General features: G+C 40.1%; 1 protein-coding gene across 1 annotated transcript; it reads left to right on the top strand.

The window, feature by feature from the left end:
• Nucleotides 1-324: 324 nt before the first annotated feature.
• AMD1 (adenosylmethionine decarboxylase 1) lies at nucleotides 325-21,633 on the top strand. Its single transcript, NM_173990.2, is given in 9 exon segments — nucleotides 325-745; nucleotides 16,152-16,238; nucleotides 17,157-17,283; nucleotides 18,265-18,367; nucleotides 19,347-19,389; nucleotides 19,489-19,633; nucleotides 19,746-19,838; nucleotides 19,920-20,075; nucleotides 20,798-21,633. Coding segments are annotated over 9 exon segments (1,005 nt in total). The 5' UTR covers nucleotides 325-635; the 3' UTR covers nucleotides 20,939-21,633.
• The last annotated feature ends 4,011 nt before the right edge of the window (nucleotides 21,634-25,644 follow it).

The following is a 25,644-nucleotide window of genomic DNA, read 5'->3' as shown; positions in this document are numbered from 1 at the left end:
CGCTACACAGTCTTCCCTCCCTACGTCCCCGCTCTCCCACCCACTCCGCATTCGACCCCAGGCTCTTAGTCCCCAGTAGGACAACAGATCGCCGACTCCCGCCCAGCGGCCACCCCGAACCCTGAACCGCAACGCGGCTGGCTGCTCCCCGCGCTGCTAGCGGGCGGGCGGCCAGCCAGCCGCAACTGGGCGGCTGGTGATTGACAGGATCCTGGAGCAATCAGCTGCAAGGGCGGGACGTTGCGTCACTTCCTGTTCTTTTGGGATTAGCCGGGGTATATAAATTTGGTGCTCACGCAGTGCTCTCGCTCCCACAGTATGGCCGGCGACATTAGCTAGCGCTCGCTCTACTCTCTCTAACGGGGAAACAGCGGACTACAAGAGACTGAGCTGTATCTGCCTCTATTTCCAACAGACTCACGTTCAACTTTCGCTCACCCACACAACAAAGCCGGGGAAATTTTATTAATCCTTTTTTTAAAAAAAGTTAATATAAAATTATAGCAAAAAAAAAAAGGAACCTGAACTTTAGTAACACAGCTGGAACAATCCGCAGCGGCGGCGGCGGCGGCGGGAGAAGAGATTTAATTTAGTTGATTTTCTGTGGTTGTTGGTTGTTCGCTAGTCTCACGGTGATGGAAGCTGCACATTTTTTCGAAGGGACCGAGAAACTGCTGGAGGTTTGGTTCTCCAGGCAGCAACCCGACGCAAACCAAGGATCTGGGGATCTTCGCACCATCCCAAGGTGAGTGCTCGGGGCTCTCGCCCACAGTCGAGTCTGGGGGACTGTCGCCGCCTGGGAGGCACCAGCCTGAGGCTGGGGGCCGAGGGTTGGGTTCCCACAGTCTTCAGGTGGGGGCAGGTCCGCGTGCGGGAGGTCGTTTTGGCAGTCGTGGAAAGGGCCCCGGCGCTGGGGGTGAGCAGCCAAAGGTCCACGCGGGGCCCGATCCAGCTTCTCCCGCCACCGTTGCCGGGCAGGGCGCTGCCCGGGGGGAGGGGAGGAGGCCGGCGCAGCCGCGTGCTCAGGTAACGTCCCCGGCGCGGCGTGCGGGGCGGCGGGCAGCGCCGTTCCGGGTAGTTTAGCGGCCCTCATCTCCCGACTTACTCCCCATCGGCCAGATTTGGCGGTCGGGGACCCTGGGTGGGGTGTCCGGAGGTGGAGGCCGCGCGGGCTCCCTCCCGGCAGGTGTGGCTCGGCGGGCTTAGTCAGGCGCTAATTCGGGCGTGTCCGCCTCGGGAGTGGAGGAGGGAGGGAGCGGAGCGGATCGGGAGCCGGATTCGTCCTCTCGCGTGCGGCGGGAAGGGGTGTGTGTTGGGGGGGGGGGGGGCGGCCCGGCTGGGGCCGAGGGGCTGACTAACAGGCCTCCCCGCCCGTGGTCGGCGCTGGCAGCATGTGGCGCCCGGGCGGCGGGGATTGGGCGGGAGCAGCTGTGCCGCAGTGGCTGGGCCGCACCGCCGCCCTAATGTGCTCTGCACCAGAGCCCTTTCGGGGCTGCCCGGGAAGACGGCCGGAGAGCCCACCGAGACTGGCGCCCGAGTCTCTTGACCTTGGGCTGTGTAACCTGTTACCGAGTCGGCGGAGTCCAGAGTGGAATGAGGCTAGCCTGCGTTTACGGGCTAGAGGCGGGTCGGAGCTCGGACATAATGCCTTTAATGCCTAATCCTGCAAAGGAATCTGGGGCTCCAGCCTCCCACCCCGGGCAGTCATGCGAGAGAGCTGGGCGACCGCGCAGAAAAAGATAAGGCTTGCAGTGGTCTCGATCCCAGCGCAGATGACGCGAGCGACCCCGATGGTGGCGGGGCCGGCTTCCCCTCCCGGGCGCTCGGACCACTAGACATCTCTCGTCATTCTAGGCTCCTGGGTGCATAAGTGCCGCTAGTGTGCCTTGAGGCGGAGGAGCCGGCGCGGCCGCTTCATTGAAAGGCAGCGACCAAAGAGCTGCTGGGCCGGACCCGGAGCCTGCCCCGGGGTGTAGGCCAATGGGCGTTTCAGGAATGTTGGCTGCGCTCGCCGCTTTTCCTGACAAAAAGCAACTGGAGAAGGGAATCTAGGCGGACACGTGCTGCTGGGACTTTTAAGGCGGTCTCACTTGAAGGAATCTCCCGTAGGAAAACCTCCTGTTAGCTAAAATGTGACCAGTTTCATTTTTCAAGCTTTGTGCGACACTTAAGAGGTCGTAATATGGCCCCTACTCTAGGAAGCAGTTACTTATAAATATGGGGAAGCTTAGTATTTCCTCCATTTCACAGATGGAAGAGCTCCCTCGTGTTGGTGATATGCCTTTGGTAAGACGATTGTGATAGGATTATCTAGGAAATACTGTCAGGAAGAACTAATGTGCAAAAAACAAATCATAAAATGAATAACAAAATTTTCTGCTCCGGCTCGTTAAATGAGTTGAAGCTTTGTTAGTTAGCACCCGTTCTTAATAAAGGGAAGGGAGTGTTTCCTCCCCGAGTTCTTGGGCAAAAACGCCTGAATTTAAGCTTTTTTGGTTAAGAATTAGTTATCCGAATGAAGGAGGAGAAAGGCTTATAAATAGGCAGCTTGCTTGCTTTTAAATGTTCGAGAACGACTTTTGCACTTTGATCAACTGAAATTGTTTTACTGCTTCAGCATGGATCTTAAAGTGATGGCAAAGATTATACCTTCAGGGACAGAATGTTGGTTTTGTTGAATCTGTGATTAAGTGTGATTAAGTGTAAGTTTTGTAGATACTTGGAATTCGTTAAATCCCATAGAAGAGTTATCAGTCATCTAGAAGAGTAATGCATAATGAAATGGTTAGTACATTGCCTATGGCATGTCTAGATTTGAGTTCAAACATCATCTAATAGCTAGCTGTTTGATATTTTTGCCTCTCCAAAATGGAGAAAATAATGGTACCTCTTCATGGGTGTAATTGTGAGGGTTAAGTGGGTTAATACATATACAGTACTTAGAACTGTCTGAGACATAGTAACCACTCTGTAAGCCTTAAAATCTTCATCTTCCATTCTTTACCTTAAGGACAGAATCTTTTTCTCTTCTCCTTGTTTTTAAGCAAACCAGGCTGGAGGAGAAAGTATTTCAGATTATAGTCTAATAGGCAATTTAAAATTACATGGTGCCCTAGCAATTTGATGTATTTTTATTCAAGTAGAAGAGATGGTGAGCTTTAGATTGCTTAATGAAGTTAAACCTTAATTCTTCCATGGAATAATCTTTAGTAGCTTTGTTTTTATTTAACGATATAAATGTTAGGAAGCCAGAAAATCCTTCTTTTTACTTGCCTCACATCTCCAACCTCAGTAATTACACTAAAATGCAAATAGAAGAAAGTCAGTCAAAAGACATTCACAAACTGGAATAAAATAACTATACGGTTTATAAAACATAAAACCTAAGGGCATGGTAGGAGTTAAGATGTCCTAAGAGGGTGTCACTACCAATGCTAAAGACATTTAAAAGGCAGCATATTACAGGAAAGTTCCTAGGAAAGTACCTTCCCACATCGATGCAAGAAGAAATAGAAATCCTAATAGTCCTATAACCACTGCATGAATTGACTTAATCACCCATAAAGAAAAATCTAGGCCCAGATGGTTACACTGGAGTATTCTAACATTCAAGAAATAATTCCAACCTTTTTCATACTTTTTTTTTTTTTTTTTAATTCAAATTCTCAGTTAGGCTAGGATACTATTTTTATTTATTTTTTTTCTTTCTTTTTTTTTTTTTTTTTAATTTAATAATTTTAAAACACGTGTTCCCCATCCTGAACCCTCCTCCCTCCTCCCTCCCCATACCATCCCTCTGGGTCGTCCCAGTGCACCAGCCCCAAGCATCCAGCATCGTGCATTGAACCTGGACTGGCATCTCGTTTCATACATGATATTTTAAATGTTTCAATGCCATTCTCCCAAATCTTCCCACCCTCTCCCTCTCCCACAGAGTCCATAAGCCTGTTCTATACATCAGTGTCTCTTTTGCTGTCTCGTATACAGGGTTACCGTTATCACTGATGAACATAGATGCAAAAATCCTAAACAAAATTCTAGCAATCAGAATCCAACAACACATTAAAAAGATCATACACCATGACCAAGTGGGCTTTATCCCAGGGATGCAAGGATTCTTCAATATCTGCAAATCAATCAATGTAATACACCACATTAACAAATTGAAAAACAAAAAACATATGATTATCTCAATAGATGCAGAGAAAGCCTTTGACAAAATTCAACACCCATTTATGATAAAAACTCTGCAGAAAGCAGGAATAGAAGGAACATACCTCAACATAATAAAAGCTATATATGACAAACCCACAGCAAACATTATCCTGAATGGTGAAAAATTGAAAGCATTTCCTCTAAAGTCAGGAACAAGACAAGGGTGCCCACTTTCACCATTACTATTCAACATAGTTTTGGAAGTTTTGGCCTCAGCAATCAGAGCAGAAAAAGAAATAAAAGGAATCCAAATTGGAAAAGAAGAAGTAAAACTCTCACTATTTGCAGATGACATGATCCTCTACATAGAAAACCCTAAAGACTCCACCAGAAAATTACTAGAACTAATCAATGATTATAGTAAAGTTGCAGGATATAAAATTAACACACAGAAATCCCTTGCATTCCTATACACTAATAATGAGAAAACAGAAAGAGAAATTAAGGAAACAATTCCATTCACCATTGCAACGGAAAGAATAAAATACTTAGGAATATATCTACCTAAAGAAACTAAAGACCTTTTTCATACTTTACATTCATAGTATTACATTCTAATTAGTTAATAGAGAGGGAACACATATCACAGTTCCTTTTGGGGTTTGTATAATTTTGATACCACACCCTGACTAGAGCTGTGAAGGAATCAGGATTTTCATGCACTGCAGATGGGAATGGAAAACAGTGTATCCACTTGGGAAAATGGTTTGGCAGTTTCTTAATAAGTTACTGTGCCTGCTAAATTGCTTCAGTTGTGTCTGACTCTTTGTGACCCTATGACTATAGCCTGCCAGGCTCCTTTGTCCATGGGATTTTCCAGGCAGGAATATTGGAATGGGTTGCCATTTCCTACTCCAGGGGATCTTCCCAACCCAGAAGTTGAACCCGCATCTCTTATGTCACCTGCATTGGCAGGCAGGTTCTTTACCACTGGAGCCACCTGGGAAGCACTAAGTTAATACATCTCTCATATGATCTAGCCAGTCTAGTCCACTCATGTGTTTGCCCAAGTGAACAGGAAATATATCCATACAAAGACTTTTACATGAATACGTTCTTAGAAGCTTTATTTTGCAATAGCTCCAGAACTGAAAACAAGTCTCTGTATTCATCCTATAGAATACTACTTGGTAGTTAAAAAAAGAACGATGAACTGCTATTGACACATGCAACAAATGATTGTGCTGGAGAACAAACAATAATAAGCCCCATGAGAAGTCCTATACTATAAGATTTCATGTCTATAAAACCAGAAAATACATACACGATAGGCAAAGGATGAGAGTTAAGGGAGAATGGTGGATTACAGAGAGGCATGACGGAACTTTTAGGGGTGATACTAATCTGCCAAAGCTCAGATGGTAATCCACCTGGAATGCAGGAGACCAGGGTTCAATTCCTGGGACGGAAAGTTCCCTTGGAGGAGGGCATGACAGCCCACTAAAGTATTCTTGCCTAGAGAATTCCCATGGACAGAGGAGCCTGGCAGGCTACAGTCATAAAAGTTATGAAAGTCGTAAGTACATCTCAGATTTTGACAAATTGATCCCATCATGTAACCAGCCTTCATATCTAAGGAATGTAACTAGTCAGCAGTCCCCCTGTGCCTCCTTCCAATTATAACCTATTCCGCTCTCCAGCTAAGGGAACACCACTATCCTGAGTTTTAACACACCATGGTTTTCCCTAGTTTTTTTTATAACATGGAATCATTTGTTATGTATTATATGCCTCCTTTGGTCAGCATTATGTTTGGGGTTTTTTTAGTTCGTTCTCAGTGTTGTATAGTATTTTTGTGTCCATATACCACAATTTATCAAGTCTACTGTTTACATCAATAATTTCCAGTTTGCTAATACAAATACATTGCTATGAACACTAGTTTAAATGTCTTTTTGTAAACAGCATGTATGCTCTCCTGTTAGATACACACACACCGAGGAATGGAGCTGCTAAGTCATAGGGTACATATAGTGCTTCTGTGTTTAGTAAAGCTCCTGGGTTAGGAAAGTTCCCCTGGAGAGGGGATATGCTGCCAGTTCCAGTATTCTTGGACTTCCCTGGTGGCTCAGACGGTAAAGAATCTGCCTGCAATGCAATCTGCCTGCAATGCGGGAGACCTGAGTTTGACTCCTGGGTTGGGAAGATCCCTTGGAGGAGGGATGGCAACCTACTGGAGCATTCCTACCTAGAGAATCCCCATGGACAGAGGCGCCTGGCGGGCTACACAGTCCACGGGGTCCAGAGAGTCAGACACAGTTTGAGACTACACGGTACAGGGTGCATATATTCAGCATAAGGGTGCAGTTGCTCAATATCTTCATTTAACATTTGTGTTGTCTTTTTAATTTTAGCTGTTTTGTGGGTGTATAGTGGTCTGTGTATTTCCCTTCAGACTAATGGAGTTGAACATCCTTTTATATCTTTATCCACCATTTGGCTATCTTTTGTGAAATGCTTGTTCAAGTCCACTTCTTTTTCTTTAGGGATGATTTTTCAGTTTGCAGGAGTTCTTTAATATATTATAGATGAATTATCTCTCCAATATGTATATTGCAAACATTTTCTGTCCTCTGGTTTCCTTTTTCATTTTATTAATGACAGTTTAGAAAATAGTTCATAATTTTAATGTCTCATTTATCAGTGTTTTCACTAATGGTTCGTGGTTTTTCTGTCCTGTTTAAAATGATCTTTGCTCATCCGGAGGTAATGAAGATGTTCTTTTTTCCCTGTAAACTTTGTTTTACTTCTCATATTTAGATCTGCAGCCCATCTGGAATTTTTTTAATACGGTATGAAGGAATAGAACACACTTGAAGCAAAATTGGCCCATCTTTCCAAACTTTAACTCCAAGCTGGAACCCACTGTCTATTAACATTTCCCACTGTCCTGTAGGCCACTTAGTAGAATTTCCCTTCAGTGTAATCTGAATGAAGTGAGAAGCTTTTATCTTTTCTGGCATGGCTTGGATTAAATAAGACTGATTAACAATATGTTGGAGAAAAGCAATAGTCCAGATATCCAAATGAATAAGACAGGTGATGTTTTCTAAAAGTGACTACTTCACAAAGTAATTAAGGTTGAAATATAAAAAGAGGGAGTAGTATATTAGGTTTAACCTGCAGGTTTCTCTACTAGAATTTTCAGATTTCAAATGATGTTGAATAGAAATAGACCTTTATTTCTGTTTCTATAATTTCTTAAGAGTTGCTGGACTAAAATGCTGGACCAGACAAAAACCTTTTTAAAAGAAATGGCAGCTATGGGGAGGAAGTCTGTTAGAAAATAAGAAATTTTGGTGAGGAACGATAGTTTGATCTTTCAGGGCTCTAAAATTGACTTTCCTTTCTGCTTTAGAATTCATCACAGACCTGGACTCTTAGTAAGGAAATGGGTTCACATGGGAAATTGTAGTAAATGGAGGTAAAGAGTAAATGTTTATTAACTGTGGAAAGCTAGATGTATTTTAGCTATGTGAAAGTATGAAAACTACAATCTGTAATGTTAATATTGGGCAAGACATTTAGGACTACTGGTATTTTCTGCTATTCTTACTTTCCTTCACTCAAATTTTATATGATAAAATCTTCAGCAAAGGACTGGGAGCAGTTGCAAAAATAGTAAATTACACCTCAGCATTAATTTTCCCAGAACTCATGCCTTACTTGACTATATCATTGCACCATATTGCAATATCAGTAATTTACACTGAAGGAATTTACAACCCCTTGCCAAAAACCTTTTAGGGTAAATATTTTGGAGTAGAAGGGCTTCCTATTGAATTAAGCTTCTCAATACATTCCTCACAGCAGTTTCAAAAAACTTGAACTGCTATCTTCAAACCACCCTTTTTTGAGAGGTACACATGATAGTAATAAATCAATGTAGCAGTAATGATGCTAATTTAATTTTTCAGTGAAAGTTTGAGGTGGAGAACTTAAGTTACTCTGATTATAATTAACAGTGCATTCTGGGTTGATTGCTTTGAACAGAAGATGAAAGCTTATTTCTCTGGATATCTGAATTAAATTCTGGTCAGCCTAGACTTCGCTGAAGAGTAATCTCATGTTTTAGGATGCATTTGACTCAGACTGCTCTTACGACTGCTACCACCTTGGCTGTGGTGTTGAGGTCTGAATGCAAGGTGATAAATAGTGTCTGAAACAGATGAGTCAGGCTGTTGACTAAGGTCACCCTTCAGGAAAGTTCAAATAGTTCAGTTGGGTAACTTTTGGGGTAAATTACTTGATAACTCTGAAATCAGAGATTTTTGCTTAAAGGAGGAAATCTGTTAGAGGAACCTAATCACATGGAGGCCTTTTAAATAAATGCAGGTTTCCAGGCACCATCTGCACAGTTTCTGGCCCACTATATCTGAGGGTAGAATCCAAGGGATAAAAGCAAAACTGTTCTAAAGGGTTTTTTGCATCTGCCAGCAGCATTCTGTTCCCTCTATAATTTACTTCTTTAAAAGTCTAACATTGGCTTCCCTGTTGATCCAGTGTTTAAGAATTCGCCTTGCAATGCAAAGGACACCGGTTCAATCCCTGGCCTGGGAAGATCCCACATGCCACAGGGCAGCTGAGCCCATGTTCCACAACTACTGAAGCCCACTCACCGTAGAGCCTGTGCCCCGCAACAAGACAAGTCACCACAGTGAGAAGCCCCCTGCTTACCACAACTAAAGAAAGCCTGTACACAGCAGTGAAGACCTGGCACAGCCAAAAATAAATAATTATTAAAAAATGAAGGTCTAACATTAAGTTTAACCATTTTAAGTGAACATTCAGTATTAAATGTATTCACATTGTTGTGCAAGAGATCTGTAGAACTTTTCATTTTGCAAAACTGAAACTACCCATTAAAGGTTAATTTTCCCTCCCCTCTTCCTCCAGCCTTTATCAGTCACCTTTCCTTATGATTTGACTACTTTGGATACTTCATATGAATGTGTGAGATGAATACCTTATATAAGTGGAAACCTATATCCTTTTCTGGTGATACTCATCCTTTTCTGACTGGTATGATTCACTTAGCATGAAATTCTTAGGTTCATTCACATTGAAGCATGTGATAAACTTTCCTTTAAGGCCACATAAGCCATTTTTTGCATACACCACATTGTCTTTATCCATTAATCCCTTGATGGACATTTGGGTTGCTTGCTTCTCTTGACAGTTGTGAATAACAATGAACATGGATGTGGAAATGGCTCTTCCAGATCCTGTCTTGGACTATTTACACACACACACACACACACACAAGTAGAATTGTTAGATCATGTGGTAGTTCTGTTTTTATGGTTTTTTGAGGAATGTTCATAATTTTTCCATAATGGCTGTACCATTTTACATTTTCACCAGTAGTTCCATTCACTCAGTCATGTCTGACTCTTTGTGACCCCATGGACTGCAGCATGCCAGCACCCCCTGTCCATCACCAGACTCCCGGAGTTTACTCATACTCATGTCCATTGAGTTGGTGATGCCATCCAACCATCTTATCCTGTCATCCCTTTCTTCTCCTGCCTTCAGTCTTTCCCAGCATCAGGGTCTTTTCAAATGAGTCAGTTCTTCGCATCAGGTGGCCAAAGTATTGGAGCTTCAGCATCAGTCCTTCCAATGAATATTCAGGACTGATTTCCTTTAGGATGGACTGGTTTGATCTCCTTGCAGTCCAAGGGACTCAAGAGTCTTCTCCAACACCACACTTCAAAAGCATCAGTTCTTCGGCGCTCAGCTTTCTTTATAGTCCAACTCTCACATCCATACGTGACTACTGGAAAAACTATTACTTTGACTAGACAGACCTTTGTTGGCAAAGTCATGTCTCTGCCTTTTAATATGCTGTCTAGGTTGGTCATAACTTTCCTTCCAAGGAGCAAGCGTCTTTTAATTTCATGGCTGCAGTCACCATCTGAAGTGATTTTGGAGCCCCCCAAAATAGTCTTTCACTGTTTCCATTGTTTCCCCATCGATTTGCCACGAAGTGATGGGACTAGATGCCATGACCTTAGTTTTCTGAATGTTGAGTTTTAAGCCAACTTTTTCACTCTCCTCTTTCACTTTCATCAAGTGGCTCTTTAGTTGTTCTTCACTTTCTGCCATAAGTGTGGTGTCATCTGCATATGGAGGTTATTGATATATCTTGATTCCAGCTTGTGCTTCATCCATCCGTTCACCAGTAGTAATTCACAAGTGTTAAAATTTCTCTGCATTTGCCAACACTTGTTCTTCCATCTTTCCTTTTCAGTATCTGACATCCTAATGAGCACAAGGTGGTATCATGATTGTGATTCACATTGTCTTATGATTAGTGGCATTGAGCATCTTTTTATGTGCTTATTGGCCATTTGTATATCTTTTTTGAGGGGAGGGGAATTGTCTATTTAAGACCTTTTGCTTACTTTTAAATTAGGTTATTTGTTTTTCTTGTTGGAGTTCCTTATTTATTCCGGATATTAACCTCTTATAAGATGTAAGATTTGCAGGTACTTTTCCAGTTCTGTACCTTGTCTTTTCACTCTGTTGAATGTTTTCCTCTGATATACAGAAGTTAAGTTTGATGCAGTTCTATTTGCCTATTTTTGCTTTTGTTGCCTGTGTTTTTTGTGTAACATCCAAGAAAGCTTTGCCAAGTCCAATATCATAAAGTTTTTCCCCATGTTTTCTTCTAAGAGTTTTATAGTTTTGTGTCTTAATTGAGGTGTTTAAATCCATTTTGAGTTATGCAGTGTAAGGTAAGGATTCCATTTCATTCTTCTGTGTGCAGATCCAGTTTTCCCAACACCAGTTGCCCAAGAGACTATCTTTTCCCAATCCACAATCTGTTCTGCTTGCCACCCCCAACCCCCCAAAAAAAGGATACGGGACGTCCCTGGTAGTCCAGTAGTTGGGACTTGGCCTTCCAATGCAGGGGTTGCTGGTTTGATTCCCTGGTCAGGGGGCTAAGATCCCATATACCCTGGGGCCAAAAAACTAAAACATAAAACAGAAGCAACATTGAAATAAAGGCTTTAAAAATGGTCCACATCAGGGGGGAAAAAAAGTAGCCGGTTAGCCATTTCTAGTCTTACTTAGTCAGATGACATAGAAGTCTCTTATCTTAATTGTATGTTTTCCCATGTAAACACTTCAATTTGTTCTATTTTTATTAAACCACAGACTAAAAACTTTTAATGTAAAATATGGGACTTACCTGGTGGTACAGTGGATAAGAATCTGCCTGCCAATGGAGGGGACAAGGGTTTGATCCACATGCCTCAGAGCAACGAAGCCCGTGAGCCACAACTACTGAAGCCTGTGTTCTAGAGCCTGCCTGCTGCAGCTGCTAAAGCCGGTGCACCTGGAGAAGCCACCGCCGTGAGAAGCCCATGCGCTGCAACTAGAGAACAGCCCACATGCAGCAACAAAGATTCAGCTCAACCACAAATTAACTAACTGATTAAAAATAAATAAAATATGGCATGCCATTTATGTATTACTTTTCTGGCAGAGTGACTAAGATCATTCAGTCCATGTACTATCATTTGTAAAGAGCATAGTATTTGAGAGATTTATCATGATCTGGGTGGGGCTAGGATCCAAAAAAGCTTTATTTAGGAAAAAAATAAGGGGCTTATTTTTCTACCAAAATGTGATTTTAATAATTTGCTGAAATTCTCAACTGTTTTCTCTCTCCTCTTTATGTTTATGGATAGCATTGTATTGACTTCTTCAACTCTAAATCTGTCACATTTTTCCTGCCCTGTGTTTTTTGAGCCAGCAGTTCTCTAGATTGTTTTTATAATCACTTGGTTGATAGACTATTCAACTGTGTTTGACTTAGAATGTTTTAAAGCAGTTCCTTTCATACCATGACTTTGAAAAGTACTGACTACTTAAGGGTTTCTTTTAGGTGAGGAAGAGTATGGTTGCAGACTTTATTAACAATGCTAGAATGAGTGCAGGAGGATTCTTGTTTCCATCAAGGTGGAGTAAGCACACTCTACTCTCACTGAATGCATCTAGAAACCCTGGACAGAATGCATGCAGCAGCTGAGGACTCTGGAAAGTAAAAGTTAGGTGCATTGGAGAAGGAAGCCAAAACTCAAAACATCACTGAAATATCCATGAGTTTGTTTCTTTTTTCTCTTGGTATCTCCTGGGATGGTCTCAAAAGCTGCCATAAACCCGGAACTGCACACAAACTGAGCTCTTAGGTCTTTTTCTGGAATGTGGACAAGGAATGGAAGGGGGCCCCTTTGGGTTAGAGAGAGTGGGGAAAATCCCTTTTTTGTTTTTGTATTGCTTTGCTTTTTTTTACCCTGTTCTTTGCTGCTGTAGCTCAGGCAGTCCTGTAGTAGACTGCTGCAGAGCCGGGAACTAAAGCCTGGGCTTTCTAGCCAGCGGACCAAGAAGCAGGCCATCTTCACCACCCCACCCCCACCCCTCTCCCCCCCCAACTATTGAGCTAGGCGTTGTCATGGAGATTATGGAGATAGTAACCTAACACATAGAAGTTGGATAAGAACAAGAAGACTGAACTTAACCATTTCAGCTGTCTGCTAACATAGTTTTTTAAAAATCAGCATGCTCCATAGGGTTTGAAGATTTAAAATCATATAATGTGATATCCAGGATGCAATCACAAATTTTTCCTTATGTAAAAATAAAAAACAATAAGGAAATTGCCTCAAAGGGAGATAGTCTAGTAGACTTCAACCTCAAGGTGGTGCAGGTCAGGATTTAAAAGCAGTTATCATAACCATGCTATAAGAAGTAATAACAAATCTTAGCAAAGAAGCAGAAGATGAAACTGAAAAATAACTACTGGAATAGAAAGTTTACTGGATGGGCTTGTAGAATAATGACAAAAGAGTGAGTGAACTGAAGATAGATCAGTAGGAATGGCCCAGTTGGAACAATGTTAAGAAAAAATTTCAGATGGACACTGAAAATGAACAAATCCTGGTCAAACATTTTAGCATTTTGTGTCAGATTGACAGAAGAGTGTATTATGGAAAAAATATTTGAAAAAATAATCTATGTTTAAGTTTATGGATGGGTTCTATAAACAGCTAAGATATTAGCAATGAAATGAGTAAGCTTCACTTATGTAGATTAAAATAAGATAACATTTCAAGTGGAATATATATATATATCTGGTGCTTTAACAGAATAATTCTGTTAAATGAATATTTTTAATAACCCACCCTGAGGGTGACATTTTAAGAAACAGTAAAGGATCATGTAGGAATTTAGTTTTTTTTTCTTTTTTTTAAACTTTTTTTTATGTTGAGGTATAGTTGATTAATAATGTTGTGATAGTTGCAGGTGGATAGCAGAGGAAGGCAGCCGTACATATACATGTATCCATTGAATTTGTCTCCCATCCGGGCTGCCACATAACACTGAGCAGAGTTCCCTGTGCTACACAGCACGACCTTGTTGGTTATACATTTTAAATATAGCATTGTGTACATGCTGATCCCAGACACTCTAACTATGCCTTTTCCCTGTTCTTTCCGCCCTAACCATAAATTCTTCCTCTAAATCTGCCAATCTGTTTCTGTTTAGTTAATAAGTTCATTTGTACCATTTCTTTTTAGATTGTACATGTAAGGCATGTCATTAGATATTTCTTCTCTGGCTGACTTCACTCAATATGACAATTCTAGGTCCATGCATATTGATACAAATGGCATTATTACGTTCTTTTTCATGGCTGAGTAATAATTCCATTGCATACCTGTACCACATCTTTTTCCATTCCTCTGTCAATGAACATTTAGGTTGTTTCCATGTCTTAGCTATTGTAAACAGTGCTGCAATGAACACTGGGGTGCATATATTTTTTGGAGCCATATTTTTCTCCAGATATATATATGTATATGCCCAGGAGTGAGACTACTGGTTCATCAGTTCAGTTCAGTCGCTCAGTCATGTCCGACTCTTTGCTACCCCATGGACTGCAGCACCCCGGGCCTCCCTGACCATCACCAACTCCTGGAGATACTCAAACTCATGTCCATTGTGTCGGTGATACCATCCAACCATCTCATGCTCTGTCATCCCCTTCTCCTCCTGCCTTCAATCTTTCCCAGCACCAGGGTCTTTTCAAAAGAGTCAGTTCTTCTCATCAGGTGGCCAAAGTATTGGAGCTTCAGCTTCAGCATCAGTCCTTCCAATGAACACCCAGGACTGATCTCCTTTACAATGGACTGGTTGGATCTCCTTGCAGTCCGGGGGACTCTGAACAGTCTTCTCCAACACCACAGTTCAAAGGCATCAATTCTTTGGCGCTCAGCTTTCTTTATAGTCCAGCTCTCACATCCATACATGACTACTAGAAAAACCATAGCTTTCACTAGACAGACCTTTGTTGGCAAAGTCATGTCTCTGCTTTTTAATATACTGTTTAGGTTGGTCATAACTTTTCTTTCAAGAAGCAAGAGTCTTTTAATTTCATGGCTGCAGTCACCATCTGCAGTGATTTTGGAGCCCCCCAAAATAGTCTTCCACTGTTCCATTGTACCTCCATCGATTTGCCATGAAGTGATGGGACCAGATGCCATGATCTTAGTTTTCTGAATGTTCAGTTTTAAGCCAACTTTTTCACTGTCCTCTTTCACTAAGAGACTCTTTAGTTCTTTGCTTTCTGCCATAAGGGTGCTGTCATTTGCATATCTGAGGTTATTGATATTTCTCCCAGCAATCTTGATTCCAGCTTGTGCTTCATCCATCCTGGCATTTCTCCTGATGTACTCTGCATATAGGTTAAATAAGCAGGGTGACAAAATGCAGCCTTGATGTACTCCTTTCCCAATTTGTAACCAGTCTGTTGTTCCATGTCCAGTTCCAACTGTTGCTTCTTGACCTGCATACAGATTTCTCAGGAGTCAGGTCAGGTGGTCTGGTATTCCCATCTCTTTCAGAATTTTCCACAGTTTGTTGTGATCCACACAGTCAAAGGATTTGGTGTAGTCAATAAAGCAGAAGTAAATGTTTTTCTGGAACTCTCTTGCTTTTTCCATGATCCAGCCAGTGGATGTTGGCAATTTGATCTCTGTTCCTCTGCATTTCCTAAATCCAGCTTGAACATCTGGAAGTTCACGGTTCATATGGTAGCTCTATTTTTAGTTTTTTAAAGAACCTCCATCCTGTTCTCCATAGTGGCTGTATTGATTTATATTCCCACCAACAGTGCAAGAAGAGTTAGTTCCTTTTTCTTCACACCCCCTCCATGATGGCCATTCTGATGGGTATGAGGTGATGTTTCATTGTAGTTTTGATTTGCATTTCTTTTAATTAGTGATGTTGAGCATGTGTTTGTTGGCTATCTGTATGTCGTCTTTGGAGAAATGTCTTATTTGGGTCTTATTTGTCTTTTTCATAATAAATTGCAAATACATAGTATACTTTCCTGGATTTTGGTTTGCTTCTTAACATGCTGTAGCAAAATGCATCCATCTTACTTGGTGTATATGTCAATGTAGATTGTTTTGAAAGAAAATTAAATGTCGGTATTCATAAAAGAAGGAAAATCCCCTGGAGGGAGGGCACAGCAATCCACTGCAGTATTGCCTGGAGAATTCAGCGGACAGAGGATCCTGGAGGCTACAGTCCATGGGGTTGCCAAGAGTTGGACAGCTTAGCAGGCATGCAGCATAGTGATTGAACTTAATCTCCAGCCCTTCTCCCCATCCATAGGTCAGGGGCTGGATAAGACATTCCAGCCTTCTAATCACAAGGTGGGCCTTCCTGGCAACAAGCGTCCAACCTCACTTGCTTCCAAAAGTTACTTCATTAACATATCATTCATAAGAGAAGGTGGAGCAAGAATGAGACAAAAAATACAAAGTATGATTTTAAATCATGGTGAGACTTTTGTAATTTTTATGAGAGTAGGCAAGTACTGTTATAAATTAATCATCCTCTTTTTGGTTAAATAATAGATCCGAGTGGGACATACTTTTGAAGGATGTGCAATGTTCAATCATAAGTGTGACAAAAACTGACAAGCAGGAAGCTTATGTACTCAGGTAAGTCCTCTGAAATAGTATTGGTTAACCGATTTCAGTATGAATCATACTTTATGTGGAAGAGTTAATTGTTTCTCTGTATACTGGTTCTATAATTGTTTTTACCTTTTTTAAAAAAAAATACGGTGTAAAATAAAATGTTTACTTCAGGTGTCCCTAGGCAGTAGGGTTTTTGAAGTCTTACCTAATAGCTCTTCAAGGTGGCTGCCATCTTTTTTACCCTGGAGTTAGCAGGGAGTTTCTGTAAAAGAGGATTGAATGGCATTGTTCCCTTGCCCTCACTTCTTTTATTTTTAGTATGTGCTTCTCTATCAAAGCTTGAAGCAGAGTGAAAATTAGCTTTACCATAGAAATAGGATTGCTGTTATTTAAGAGACGAAAGCCATGGAGTTCTTTTTTAGGTACAGAGATAGAATTTTGGGCCTTGAGGCTATTGTATTGAACACGGTGCCTGCTTTTACTAAGTCTATATTTGACATATACAGATGTTTATCAAATGCCTATTAGGTGCCAGGCCCTAGGGATATAATAGTAAAAGCAAACATTCCTTTCCTCATGGAACTTATTATCCAGTAAAAAGTAATGAGATGGTTACAGACGTACACATGAGAGCAGGCAGTTCAAGACGAGGTAAAGAATGAATTTAGTAAGTGTCCTAGGTTAGGTTAGGTGTGGAGGAAAATTGACCTGTAAAAGAAGGTTTGTGTAATGAGTTAGTATGCTTTATACCTAGTTTATGTTTCTGTGGGATCTTTCATGTAATAGAAGAGGAAGAATTATTTGCTTCCTTGAGAACTTAATGTTTAAAATTATTAGCCAAAAATTTACACTTTAAATGATAGTCCAATAATAATAGATTAAGCATCTCAGTAGTACATAAACATTGTTATAATATTGTGACTTTCTTTTAAACTGCAGTGAGAGTAGCATGTTTGTCTCCAAGAGACGTTTCATTTTGAAGACATGTGGTACCACCCTCTTGCTGAAAGCACTGGTTCCCCTGTTGAAACTTGCTAGGGATTACAGTGGGTTTGACTCAATTCAAGTAAGTAGTCAAAAAAACATTTATCCTTTGGTCGGGTATAAACGTTAAGAGTTCGGTGATGTGCCTGGTAAATAAATTTGTATACTTGTTCAATTGTAATGACTAAGGACACTCACACTATGGAGAGAAAGAATGCCTGTTACTCATGGACAACAGAAAATGTGGAGGAACCAGAGAAGGAATTGGGATAAAACTCAAAATGAAAGAAAAGAAAACCAGATACTTTCAGTAGTTAATTCTTTAACATTATTACTATGAATGGTGGAGAAAGTAAGAAAAGAAGGGAAAGCAAGGAAAATCATCTAGACTTCATAATAAAGAACTGATTGTATTAAAGAGCAATAGTCAGTTAATTCTTGAATGCTATCAGACTTTATACTTGGATTTTAATTATTGTGATAAGATGTTGAATTTTAATATTTAACTTAATTTGTAAATATTAGTAAATAATTTACTCAGTTTGTCCTAGGGCAAAGGACAGCTGTCATTGGGACCTAAAACTGTTTTTGTTGATCCTTATAAGATCTAAATTGAGCAATATGTTAATTTTTGGATCACTCTTTTGAAACTAAATATATACAATACATATTTTCCCACAAAATTTTTATTACATGCTTGTTTTAAAGCTCACAAACTCCTGCCCTAGGGAATCCCCTGGTGGTCCAGTGGTTAGGACTCTGTGTCTCTATATAACACTAACTCATGGGTATTGGTGTGAAACTTTGCTCTTTGACACAGCGGCCTTCGTTTTTCTTTGTCAGCCAGCAAAGTGCGCTATAGTCCACGGGGTCGCAAAGAGCTGGACGCAACTGAACGACTGAGCATACGCACACATAAAGCACTACAATATATGTTAAGTGTCACTGGGAAAGAATATTTGTGGAGATAGTTTTGGTTTTGATATGTATATGTAGAAAATAGTATATTGGTTTAGGAAAGGTGATAGAATTCTGTGTGTGAAATTATCTGTCTGTCTTTTAGAGCTTCTTTTATTCTCGTAAGAATTTCATGAAGCCTTCTCACCAAGGGTACCCACACCGGAATTTCCAGGAAGAAATAGAGTTCCTTAATGCAATTTTCCCAAGTAAGTTTAAGTAGAATTGAGTCCTGCTTCTTGAAGTTGGATGTGTGTGTGTGTGTGCCTGTGTATCAAACATAGCACTATATATAGTTAAGTTAAATGTATCAGTTTAGCTGATTACAAATTTTTGAGTATTCTTGTGTAACTGTTGAAATGATGGGAGAAAAAAATCAAGTAACTGATCATCTGCCAGATGGAGGACTCATCTTCTAGCCAGTTGCTGTCATTTATGTCTGTTTTAGTGGGTATGAAGGCTGTGATCCCTTCATCCAGAAAAATGCCCCATGACTTCATAAACCCATGCTAAGACACTGGTCCATGTTAAGAAACTGTCTACCATGCTGTACAGGAGTTGAGCTGGCTTAAGAATGGTCAACCGAAGTGAGTTTGTAGTGTCGCTTCAACTAAATTGGCAAGATTTACTTCTATCCATTTATATAAGCTTTTATTTATAGACCTTCCTTTTTGAGCTTCAAGGACAGGGAAATAAAGGTTACCTAATCTAACACCCTTATACCCTAGAAGAGGCTAAAAACCTAAGATGATTTTAGTAACCTGGCGCAGAGTCATTCACAAGGGTGATTTTGAAAAAGAAAATCTTTAAAAGATTTCCATCCTACCTGTTATTACCTCATCCTTTATACTAGGCTATATCAGGGTGCCGTGCATAATTTAGTTTAAATTTCAACCAGCTGTTAACTTTGTTGAGTGAGGCTTTGAAACACCATGGAAAGGAGGACGCACTGCATAACTTCATTTCCTGGAGAGAGTAGGTAAATAGGCGACCAAACTCCATCACCTGATGGAGTCTTAGGGGAGAGTAAACCATAGTTTTCTCAGCACCATTCAGACTGGCTTATTAGCTGAAGAGCATCTCTAAATGACAGCCAATAAAATGTTTTCTTAAAGGGGGGGGGGGATCCTGCCTACTTGCTATCAGATGGATCTGTTAAATTTATTTTTTGTTCTCCTGCCTCAACAGATGGAGCAGCATATTGTATGGGACGCATGAATTCTGACTGTTGGTATGTTGGACCCAATCTGATGGAAGTTTTGTTTTATATAAGATTTCTTTTTAAACTTGCAGTTGTCATTTTTAGAAACTATTTTGTACTTTTATATAGGTACTTGTATACTTTGGATTTCCCAGAGAGTAGGGTAATCAATCAGCCAGATCAAACCCTGGAAATTCTGATGAGTGAGCTTGACCCAGCAGTTATGGACCAGTTCTACATGAAAGATGGTGTTACTGCAAAGGATGTCACTCGTGTAAGCATTTTCAATAATAATTCTGTATCCTGCTTGGCAGCTAAATATTTTGGCTCATTCTCTATTTCTTTTCCAGATTTGCTTTTAAATCAGTCTTTGGCTTTTTTCCCAGGAGAGTGGAATTCGTGACCTGATACCAGGTTCTGTCATTGATGCCACAATGTTCAATCCTTGTGGGTATTCAATGAATGGGATGAAATCGGATGTAAGTAAGAATATCTTGCTTAATAATTTAAACCTTTAAGTGTGCCCTTTCCATTATTAACACAAAGCTATTTCTCTTAAGGGAACTTATTGGACTATTCACATCACTCCAGAACCAGAATTTTCTTATGTTAGCTTTGAAACAAACTTAAGTCAGACCTCCTATGATGACCTGATCAGGAAAGTTGTGGAAGTCTTCAAGCCAGGAAAATTTGTGACCACCCTGTTTGTAAATCAGGTAATACATTTTTTTCATCGACAATAAAATCTGACAGAAAATAAGGATAGTGAGGCATGTCATAAAATGTATTCTGAGATGCCATATAATCAGCCAGAGATAACCAGAGATACTACTAATTGAGGTGTTTGGTAGATGAGAAGCTTTATGCCTATCATTAGACTTTATATCTAGCCCAGTTCGTGAGCTCCTCTTATCCTATCTATTTTCCCTGTTGATAGACCTTGGGGATGGTGGTGCCAGAAGACATAAAGTGTCCCACTGCATCCAGCCCCTAGGAAGTCAGCTAAAATATTTCATTTCCATGGGGTTGGTTTTGTTGTTGTTGTTTTGGTTTTTTAATTTTATTTATTTATTTTTCGTTGTGCTGGGTTTTCGTTGCTACACAAGCTTTTCTCTAGTTGTAGAGAGCAGGGGCTGCTCTTCGTTGCAGGGCGTGGGCTTCCCATTAATGGTGGCTTCTCTTGTTGTGGATCACGGGCTGTAGGGCACAAGGGCTCAGTCATGGTACATGGACTTAACTTGATCTGTGGCATGTGGGATCTTCCTGGATCAGGGATCAAACCTGTGTCTCCTGCACTGGCAGGCAGATTATTTATCACTCTGAGCCACCAGGGAAGCCCCCAGTGCTACAGTCTGACTAAAATAGCAGTCTTAAATACTTTGTTTGAAAATATTACTGCATATTGGAAACGCTAATGGTTAATTTCATTTTCCCCCAGAGTTCTAAATGTCGCACAGTGCTTTCCTCACCCCAGAAGATTGAAGGTTTTAAACGTCTTGATTGCCAGAGCGCTTTGTTCAATGATTACAATTTTGTTTTTACCAGTTTTGCTAAGAAGCAGCAACAACAGCAGAGTTGATTAAGAAACATGAAGAAAAAACGCAAAAAGAGAACACACATAGAAGAAGGTGGTGGCTGCTTTTTAGATATTGATACCAAGGGCCATGCTTTCCATAACCACCACCTCGTAGTTGCAGAAAGCCCTAGATGTAATGATAGTGTAATCATTTTGAATTGTATGCATTATTATATCAAGGAGTTAGATATCTTGCATGAATGCTCTCTTCTGTGTTTAGGTATCCTATGCCACTCTTGCTGTGAAATTGAAGTGCATGTAGAAAAAACCTTTTACTATACGAAACTTTACAACACTTGTGAAAACAATTCAATTTGGTTTACGCACAGTGTAATATTTCTCCAGGTGTCATCCAAAATTCCCCACAGACAAGGCTTTCGTCCTCATTAGGTGTTGGCCTCAGCCTAGCCATCTGGGACTGTTCTATTAATTGCTGCCAGGATTTTACATCCAGTTACCTCCAGTTTCTAGAACATATTCTCTACTAACGTTATTGAAACCAATTTCTACTTCATACAGATGTTTTTGCAACAGCAATTAAAGTTTTTCTTCCACGAGTGGAGTCCTCTAAGAAAACTATCCCTTCTGTGTATTTATATTTTAACACTGCTTCCTGTACTTGTATTACTTGGATTCCTACTGTTACCATGGTGTCTCCCCTCCCAACCACACCCCCTCAATAAAGCAATACACTGTTACACTGTGGGTTTTATACGAATCTATACCCCAGAGGGGGAAGGCGGGGGTAGACCCTAGGCTTAATTTTCTTTTAAGGTCAATGGAATTTGACATTTTTCATTGCCATGCACTCTTTTGGAATAAACTATTGTTGATTAGCAAAGACGGCGTAGATTGGTACTAGGGAATATTGGTAGAACTGTATGGAAACTGTGCCATTTGGTGTCCCCCATTAAATGAAATGAGCTTCTCATAAGTACCATGTCGTTATTAACTTGCTCAGTAGTACAAAAGCATTTTTATCACAATTTATTAACGAGATTTAAGATAAAGGTATCGGTTTCAACAAATCAAGTCAGGTCAGATGATTCACCTTAACTTTTACTTTCGTAGCCATTTCCACTAATTTCTGTTAATGATATGCCATGAACTTTGGTTCAAAGCAGAGTCAATGTCTTTTCCATCTTGTGACTTAAAAGTTCCATGACTTTATGCTACATGTAATAGTGTTCTGACTTTCCTCTTGCTTGTTTGTATTCCTTTCACCATGGAATAGGATCAGGTGATGAATGAGAACTGTTAAGGTTATTCAGACATATTCAGTGCAGCAGAATGCTATCCACAAAACGTTACACACAAAATTACAAAATCATTGCTGGGAAATGACCTAAAAATACAGGCATAAAAGAGTTGGCATCTTTTAGCTGTATTTGCTAACATGGACATTTAAGCAGTTGATAAAAGAGCAAAGTTGACTCAATTTTGTATTTCTTCTTGTCCTCAAACAATTTTTGATTCTTTCTGGAGTGATGCAGTGATGCTTTTGTTCCTTCCGTATTTATAATGGAAACACTTCTTTTTTAGTGTTTCTGAACATAAAATCTGCTTGATTTGAAATCAAGTGGTTGGAACACTTGACTTTTATTTTAAATGCATTGTTGATTCAAAGCTTCATTGAAGAAGCTTTCAATCAATGAATCATTCTGATTTTCTATAATTACGCACAGTACCTAATGTTTTGGTGCTATTATGAGGACCAATGCTCAAAGTGGATTTTGTTCTTGAACAGCGTCCCAGTAGATTTGATGACATTTATTGGCTTGAGGTCTGATTTTCCTTCCCCTAATAGATTTAAAAGATTTCTATTTCATGTTGAAGACCTGCACAAATTTTGTATGGAACAAAGCCTAGAAAAAAATGAAAAATAGATTGACTAGTAATCTAAATTAATCCTAATATGTATGATAGAGGAGGGAAAATTTTGGTGCCATAATTTCTCTCTTCATGGTGTTGGACATAAATCACTTGGAATGTATTTCTGTACCCACAATTTAAGATTCAATAAAGGTTTGCTTAATTCATTGTCTAGTGACATTCAGAAAGTTTTCTGTCAATGTATTTTTTTAAATAGTATACATGACCAAATAGTAGACTCTATATAAAGTTTTTATAATTAATTGAAGGAATCAATATTTAATGTTTTTTTTTAAGGTTATGGGAGATGTTATAAAGATCTTTAAGTTCTGGGAGAACAGTTTTAAACGTTTGTTGTTGATAGTAGCTTCATAACTGAAGCTGAAAGGAAATCATCTGGGCTGTATCCCAGGTCATCAGAGTAGGAAAAGTGTAAGTAGAATAAGAATGCTAGAGTTTGGAACTAGAAAAGTTTGGAGATGGAATATTCCAGCATTTATTATGGAATAGGTACTTCCTGGTGGGTGGGGAGCAGAGTTTAATTCAGTTCTTGCAACTAGAACATAGTTAAAAGCTTTTGATCTTTGTGCCATGCAGATACGTATCTCATCATTTGGCGAAATTTCAGTTCTTCAGTCTCATATACAATAAGCTAAAAACTGGAATCTTTATTATATTCAGATCTTTCTTAAAATAAGCTTATCAGAATATTGTCCAAAATCTGAGTTAAAAAGGGTTGATCTTAGGGACCTCCCTGGCGGTCCATTGGTTAAGACTCTGTGCTCCCAGTGCAGAGGGCACAGGTTAGCTCTCTAGTCAGTGAACCAAGATTCCTGAGTGCCACAGAGCCCAGCTCTAAAAAGAAAAGGTTGATCTTAGAAAAGCAAGATGCTAAAGGTGTGTGCAGTCCTACAGTGCCAGATTTTTTTATAGGGACAGGTGGCTTGTTCGGCAAACACCTGGTGTTAACTGATGAGATTCAGGGACATAATCTGAATGTGGTAAATGTGACACACTATGAAAGAGAAAAGACTTGTATCGTCTTAGCCAGATAACACCACTTCCCAGCTACCCACCTTCAAACTTGACGTTTTCATCTGCCTTTCTCTTATTGTTACAGTGGAAGAAGTGTTAGTCCTTTGAATTCCTACCCACCCATTTCTACCTTTAGAGACTACAGGAGGCCACTGCAGGCATGTCCACTGTTGATCCCCATCAGTTTGTTTTACTTCCCTAGTTTCTCCCCACGTCCATTTGCTCCTTAGGATTTACTTTGTTAGTCCTTTACAATGCAAGAAATGTCAGTTCTTATTCCCAAACTGAACCATCTTCAAACTACTTGTAATCCAGCATTTTCCTGAGTGCCCAAACCAGAAACCTAGGATGAAATTGAGGCAGAGTCAGAGAGGTTTGTGATGTAACTCAGATTGGAAGAAAACTTTTGGCAGTGTCAAGAGATGTCCCATATGCTGTTGAAGTAGGACATGGCAGCCTACTCCAATATTTTTCGCCTGGAGGGTCCCATGGACAGAGGAGCCGGGCGGGCTACAGTCCATGGGGTCACAAAGAGTCAGACACAACTGAGCAACTGACAACACACGTGAGTTAGAAGCCCCCCAAATAGGTTGATATTTATAATTAAACATCTAAATTGGATGTATACTCAAATTTCTCCTTGAACCATCACACTCTAGCTTCAGAGTCCTCAGTTCTGCTCTGGTACACTGAACTATCTGCTACACACACCTCATTAGGTCAGATTTACAAAAAGTTGATATATACAAATCTTTTACAAGTTTTAAGAATGTACACTCTTGGCCCACAGCCACATCAGGACCAAAGAAAGTTCCCTTATACCACTACCTAAGCAATGAAGCGTTACTCTAGGTAGTTTAACTACCATCCAGATTTTTTTCACTAAAGAGTAGGGTTTCCTTCCCCATCCCAGCTCTGAAACTAAATTGAATCACTTAATGCTTTCATAAGTACAACGTTTTGAGAGGTTGAACCCATGTATTTCTTATTGCCGAGTAGTATTCCACTGTATGAATGTACTACAATTTGTTTAGCTATTCTGTTAAATGAACATTTTGTTGGTTCTCCATTGTGAGAAAATATTAATAAAGCTGCTATGAACATTTCCTCATACAAGCATTGTGGCTTCTGAGTGTGTAGTAGTATCTTGTGTTAATCTACATTTCTCTAATGAGTATGCGCTCTCATGTGTTCAGTTAGCCATTACTGTATTCTTAGAATGAAAGTTTTGTATATTTAAAAATTGGCTCTTTTCATTAATGAGATATGGAACTATATATTTTGGATACAGTTTTTTGGTGTATTTTGTAAATATTTTCTCCTAGTCTGTCTTCATTTTTCTAATAGTGTCTGGAGTAGTTCTTTTTAAAGTCCTGATGGGCACTATGATGGATTAGGATTGAGTTGAATCCATCTGTCATCTTTTTCTCAGCAATGTTGGGTATAATGTTTTATGTGATTTTGATTGTCATAACTTTAAGATTTTTTGGTAAAAATCTATCAATGGAATTGGTTTTTTTTCCAATTGATAACTCACAGATAACAATTAAAATTTTTTTCTCTTGTATCATGAGAACTTGCTAATAAATAAGCTCACTTAAAATTATTTTTTATTGAAGGATAATTGCTTTACAGAATTTTGCTGTTTTCTGTCAAACCTCAACATGAATCAGCCATAGGTATACATATATCCCCTCCCTTTTGAAGCTTCCTCCCATTTCCCTCCCCATTCCACCCCTCTAGGTGGATACAGAGCCCCTGTTTGAGTTTCCTGAGCCATACAGCAAATTCCTGTTGGCTAT

Source organism: Bos taurus, chromosome 9 (genome assembly GCF_002263795.3).
Source record: "Bos taurus isolate L1 Dominette 01449 registration number 42190680 breed Hereford chromosome 9, ARS-UCD2.0, whole genome shotgun sequence".
Classification (NCBI taxonomy): Eukaryota; Metazoa; Chordata; class Mammalia; order Artiodactyla; family Bovidae; genus Bos; species Bos taurus.
This window is presented reverse-complemented; position numbering and strand designations above follow the sequence as displayed.